This window comes from Plasmodium fragile (genome assembly GCF_000956335.1).
Source record: "Plasmodium fragile strain nilgiri unplaced genomic scaffold supercont1.3, whole genome shotgun sequence".
In the NCBI taxonomy this organism is placed as follows: Eukaryota; Apicomplexa; class Aconoidasida; order Haemosporida; family Plasmodiidae; genus Plasmodium; species Plasmodium fragile.
Window position 1 is genome coordinate 486,751 of NW_012192583.1, and position 6,166 is coordinate 492,916.

General features: G+C 40.0%; 1 protein-coding gene across 1 annotated transcript; it reads right to left on the reverse strand.

Moving 5' to 3' along the window:
* Positions 1-976: 976 nt before the first annotated feature.
* AK88_00428 (uncharacterized protein) lies at positions 977-5,524 on the reverse strand (the record flags this gene model as incomplete). Its single annotated transcript, XM_012478079.1, has 1 exon — positions 977-5,524. One exon carries the CDS (start codon positions 5,522-5,524, stop codon positions 977-979), a length of 4,548 nt encoding a protein of 1,515 aa, XP_012333502.1.
* Between the last annotated feature and the right edge of the window lie 642 nt (positions 5,525-6,166).

The following is a 6,166-nucleotide window of genomic DNA, read 5'->3' on the forward strand; positions in this document are numbered from 1 at the left end:
AAAAAAAAAAAAAAAAAAAAAAGTCGAACATATGTTCTTCATGGACATAATGCAGTGGAACATTTATGTTTTTCTGGGAGGATGAGGGAGGTGTATAATTAAACCTACGTGAAAAGTGTGAATTATCTGAAAGTGATTGCAGTTGCGGCAGAAATGCGCTTTTGCGCAGCCAGGCCGTGGAGTGGTGAAGTGGTGACGCGGTGAAGAGGTGAAGTGTTGAAGCGGTAAAACGACGCAGTGACGCAGCAACGAAGTGGCCAAGCACGGGGGCATACGAACATGAGGAAATCGCGACAAAGGCAGACACCACGTCGTAGCGGAAACACCGCCAAAACACAGGACGAGCGTTTGCACACAGACCAGGTTTAGACGAAAATTATTCCCTCGCGCCTTTTTAAAGGACGCCTGTCTTGACAAAGTGGAGACAAGTCGACATGGTTACGTAAAAAAAAAAAAAAATTAAAAAAAAAGTAGAAGAAACAAAACGGCACTGTAATGAAGGAGACAAACAATGAGAGAGGGGGGGGGTGTTATGTTATATTCACATACACTCACACACAACTCGGATAAATTTGCGACACGGTTTGACAAAGATTTGTCCGTTAGTGGATCCCTCCCAGTTTTATGCACACTGCGCATAAGGACAGCGAGCAAGTGAATGCCTCACAAGCTGCGTAAAAGTTGTTGCAAGGTTGGCAACACTGATAGAAGACTGACAAAATTGACAACACTGTGTCTACCTAATGTGTGAGACACAAAAAAAAAAAAAAAAAAAAAAAAAAAGTGACTCATTTTGCATCAACTCTGGTTGGGTTCCCACAAGTTAGTCACTTCAAACCGTGTCTCGGGGTGCCTACAAATGGTAAAAAAAAAAAAAAAAAAAAAGAGTGTAAGCTTAGTAGAGGGAAAAAGCAGGACCACACGGGTAACTGCTCCACTGCCTAACTGCTAAACCACACGAGTGTCTATCTCTCCCTTACCGCTGCACATAGGCCTGGTCCAAATCGCGCAAGTCGGATGGGCTGTTCAGCACGGAGAAAAACTCCTTCGAGTCCATTTTGACGACTTCACTTTCTTCAAGGAAAATCTTAAAGTGATGCATAACTTGGTAAAAGTAGGCCTCAAATGGGAGGGAAATCTGTCCGAGGTTGCAAAAATGAAGAGACCGCCGTTGGTAAAGCACACCATCAAAGTACCTCATATGTTTGGCGAGAAAAGAGTTGACCTTCATTTTCACTCGATTTTGTTTCCCTTCAAAATGCTTCAAATAATTTTCATAATTTCTCACACAGGTGGTTAAGTTTAAATTTTCAGTTTCTTTTGTCTTTTCTTTAAAACACATAAAATATTGTTTAAACATGTCATCCATTTTTCTCTTGCCCAGGCAAATGTGTGGGAATTTCAGAATGCCTCGTTTGGCGCAGCGTGTGGTCACTGCGGCACGCTTCGTGTTGCCCGCCATAAACACCGCGTCGTTGTAGTAGAACGAGAGCAGGTGCTCTAAAACGGACAAACTGAAAACGGAGGCCATGTCATTGGACGTGTTGTAGCCACCCTCCAACACACTGATGATAGGAACGCGCAGTTTATTCTGAAGAGACAAAATTAAGTTTGTCATGTGAAAGTAGGTCGATGTATTTTTCTTCACAAAACCGTTATTAACAAAATCGAGTTTGTGTCCATCAAAACCAGCAGATAGGAAAAGAAGGTTTGGTCGGAAATGAAACAAATGAATTAATATATTATTGTGAAATAATTCCAGAAAATTCTGTTCATTCATATTTTTCTTCAAAGTTACATTAATGATATAGGGCTCTAACTCCACTGTGTCGTTTCCTGTTCCAGGGTAAAAGTACCCATCAAATGCGTGAATCGAACTGAAAAAAATATTCTTCTTATCATTTTTATCCTTCCACCCTTTCCAACTATATATATCAACGTACTCATTAATTTTAATTTTTTTTAATCCCAAATTTCGCACAATTTGTTCTGTTCCATTTCCATGGTGTATGTCAAAATCGATCACAGCGATGCGTTCAAATTTTTCATATTTATACCTTGCGTAAGACATCCCGATAGCTATATTATTCAACAAACAAAAACCTTGACTCCCTGCTGCCCTATCTTCATCGGTTAGGTTAAATTGCGCAGCACCGTAAGTTCCTAGGTGATGACCAGGGGGTCTAACAACACAAAAAATTTTTTTTTTTTTTTTTTTTTTTTTATATATATAATCTACTGCTTTTAAAACAACTCCACTGGCATTCAATGCGCAGTTAAAAGAGTGTTTATTGACAAAGGTGTCATTGTCCAACAAGATTAATTTGTCCACTTTTTCCTTTCCAGTATTTGTACTGTTCCACTTCTTACTTTGCATAACACCTCCTGAATTTCCCTTCATATCTGTGCTGAGACTTTGATTTGGCATTTCTACTCCCCCCTCGCCCCCTTTCATATTGTTCTCACACTGAGCACCCACATTAAAGCTCTCGCTGCCAACCTGGTTTGACCCTTCCACACATTCACTTGCCCCTTCTTCGCAAACGGCACTAATAATTTCGCTACTCTTTAACATTTCCAAATGGTCCGACACAGCAAAGGTTGCATTTCCACTCAAATCATCCAATGACAAGGCGAGGTAATTCTTCTTGTTCTTCTTCGTGTTGTTCAAAAAATTATCATCGTACGCACTCATATCCTCGTATTCATTTGAGTTGCACCTCTTTATCCTTCTTAGTAACATTTTCAGGTATGAAATATCATGAACCCTTAAAATGTCATTAGCCGTTGCTTTCCTTTCTACCCTTTTCAGCTTAAAATTAACAAAAGTATTCAGGCGCAAAATGCCATGCTTATTTGATATTAGAACATCTAACCTGCTGGAGTTTTCTGGAATGTTGGTCATAATTTTGTTTCTCACGTAGGGGTGGTCGGTTGGCTCTGGCACGAAGATGTGCTTGGAGCATTGATTGGAGTAAAATATTTCTATTCTGTTTTGTCGGTCAATTCTTTTCTTCACAGGACAACACCTGGCTCTTCTTTTTTCAGCGACAGCGGTCCGCGCACTGTCCACATGGCGCTCTCCTTCCACATTGTCCACATTTTCCACGCGCGCACCTTCCACCTGCGTAGCCCCCTCGCCAAGTCTATGTTTCCGCACCGTAAAGACATGCTCTCCCCCTAGCGCTGCCTCATTGTTCTTCCTCTTTCTACTCACGCCCACACGCGCCTCACACCGCACAATCTCATCACACTGCCTCACAAACACATTCATACAATTGTACATCGAAGCGAACGAGCACAGGAAGTAGCACATGTCCCTCCTATGCAGAATGTAACAAAAAATCTGCTTATTGTAATTGTATAAAATTTTTAAAAATTCAAAATTCCCCAATTCGATAATTTTGACCATTATGCTTAAGTACAGCTTCACAACGGAGGTGACAAAAATGCTGTTAATTTTTTTGTGGTAAAAAAAGCCATTCCTTATATATTTGGCGCGGCGTTTATTTGCCTTCCCCGTCGGGCATTCCTCTTGTGTCTCTTCACCGTACATCCCTTTCGTGTGCGCCTCATTCTCCTCCTCCAATTCTCGCTTCAACTTTGGATCCTCCACTTTGGCGTCCCTCGTGTTTGAGGGGCACTCCGTTGGAATTGTCTTTTTGGAAGTCGCCACTTTTGGTGACTTTCCCTCCCTTCGTCCTCCCCCACGGTATTCACTTAGATAAAAGAAAAAAAGATACTCGATCGTATTATGAAGCAAAAGGAGAAAAAGGTACTTGTCACAATTGTACACAGTACAATGCACGGGCAACTCAGACTTGTCATTGTAAATCATCAGATTCACGTTCAAACGTAAAAGTAAAAAAATTATTTTTGCATTAGAAACTAAGCAAGCTTTATGTATGAGGGTATTGTTATTATCATCTGTTTCGTCAAAGTCGATTATGTATTTCCACACTTCATGCAAATAATTTTTTCCCCTTTCCCTCTTTGGTCCTGTTTTCATTTCATGCCTTAAATATTTTTGTATGTCATTCAGTACGAAATTGCCATATGTATATTCCATCTCCTTTTGTGATTTATTTTTCCTCTGTTCTTGTTTCACAAATTGTAGGAAATTCTCTTTCATGCATGGTCCCTGGGGGGGATGACGCTTTCTCGGGGAAGAGGCCTGGATAGTGCTGTTCCTTTCTTCCATCGGTGCACCTGATGGGTGCTCATTTTGAGCAGATTCGACAACATGGTGGCTGTCCTGATTTGTACAGATCTTCTTGATGTGGCCCCCCTCCAACGCAGACGCATCAACGTTACTATGCGTTGCAGCTATCCCATCGCTCTCGTCATGAAGGGCATTCACTCCTTCTCTCAAGAAGGCGTTCACTTCTCTTTCCTCTTCCGAGTCGCTCAGACAACTTAAACTCTTTTCACTGCTTACACTTCCACTGTCATCTGACAGAATCGCATCTTCTACATTTGTTCCTCCTTTTTTTTTCTTCTTCCTGACTTTTACAAGTTTTTTTTTAACCAACACTTTCGTGCTGCTGTCGTAGTCGTCCAAGTAGATGGTGGGTACCTCCACATGTTTAAAAAGGGGCGTCTTAAAGTACCTCCTTCTGAGCGGCAGTCTGTTATGGAGGTCCTTCTTTCTCTCCTTCTCATACTGCTCCTTCTCAGTGGGGCAAAGCTTGCATGTATTTTTCATCCCCCTCACATTTCCCCCCTCATTGGTATCAACTTTCGTGCAGAACTCCGCCCCATCCTGCGCATTATTATCCTTGACCTGCTTCTTTCCCCCCTCTCCCTGTTTGGAGTTCCCCCTTCTCATTCTTCCTCTACTGCTGCCCCTATGATACGTTCGAAAAAACTTGGGCGAAACGGAAAAGACTGGCAAGGAGTGATAAAAAAGGACAATCTTTAGGATCTTAAAAATTCGCTTGTGATATTTCTTCACATAAATGCGAGAAAATAAATTCTTTATATAACTGTCCTTGGTGAATGCATCGAAGAAGTTTGCCCTGGTAAGCTGAAGCAGCTCAGAGGAGCCATGAGAAAATTCCATTGCAGGGGAAATAACCCCACCACTGTCGCAAGCATTTCCAACATTGTAATAATCATTGCTTGAGTTTAGAGCATCTCTTCTCTTCAGTTCTTCAACAATCTTCAATTTAAATATTAGAGAACAAAAATTATTAGGCAAATTTAAAATGTATTTATAAAAATTTTTGTATATTCTGAGGTTGTTACTTCTCAGGCATTTCAAATAATTGTGTAGGTAAGGATAATAAAGTAGTAGGAAGGTGATGTAGGCCTTGCAGTAGTAGAAGCAGGTTTCAAGTGAGCACTTATTTTCGTAGCTCACGTCATTAATCATATCCCTGTAATCACTTTTTAAAATGTAGCATACATAATTTATTTTGCTATTAATGATATTTAGTATTAATATATTATCTTTTTTTTTTTTTTTCATTTTGTCCAGTTCGTATTCGAACCTGATATTTCTTTTCTCCTTTGCAATCTTCATCTTCGTTACTCGGGGGTACAGAGACAGGGGCACATGTTACGTTATATGCGTGTTGGTGGGGGGGAAAGAAGCTATGGATCTTTATTCACACATTTGGATATTAGGTACTGTTCGCGCTAACGAAAAGGGAAGTGGACAGGGGGGGAGACGTTAAACTGTGGTGGCTAATCGGAGAAAGCTGCCCTGCGAAAAATAAATAATCGGATAATATAAACAACAAACCTTTGTGCCCCTATTTGTTGGGTGGTCAATGCAGGATCGCGCGAAGATCAAGCCGCATACAACGACGGGGGTTAGACGCACGAAACGACGTGAATATATTGACAGAGAGAAGTATTTTCGCGGCGATAAACAAAAAAAAAAAAAAAAAAAAAAGGGCTCCATATATATAAAACGTAAAGCCACAACAATAAATAACGAAAAGAAGGGCAATTTTTTTAAAAAACCTTTTAAGCAACAAATATAGGGAAATAAAAAAATAAAACAAAATTAATAAAAACAGTAAAAATAAGAATAAAAAACAAAGATTCTCCAAATATATGTATGCGCGGTAAATGGCAATGTTTTAATTTCTCGCGAGAGTGGCAAAAAAAAAAAAAAAAAAAAAAAAAAAAAAAAAAAAAAAAAAAAAAAAAGAAAAAA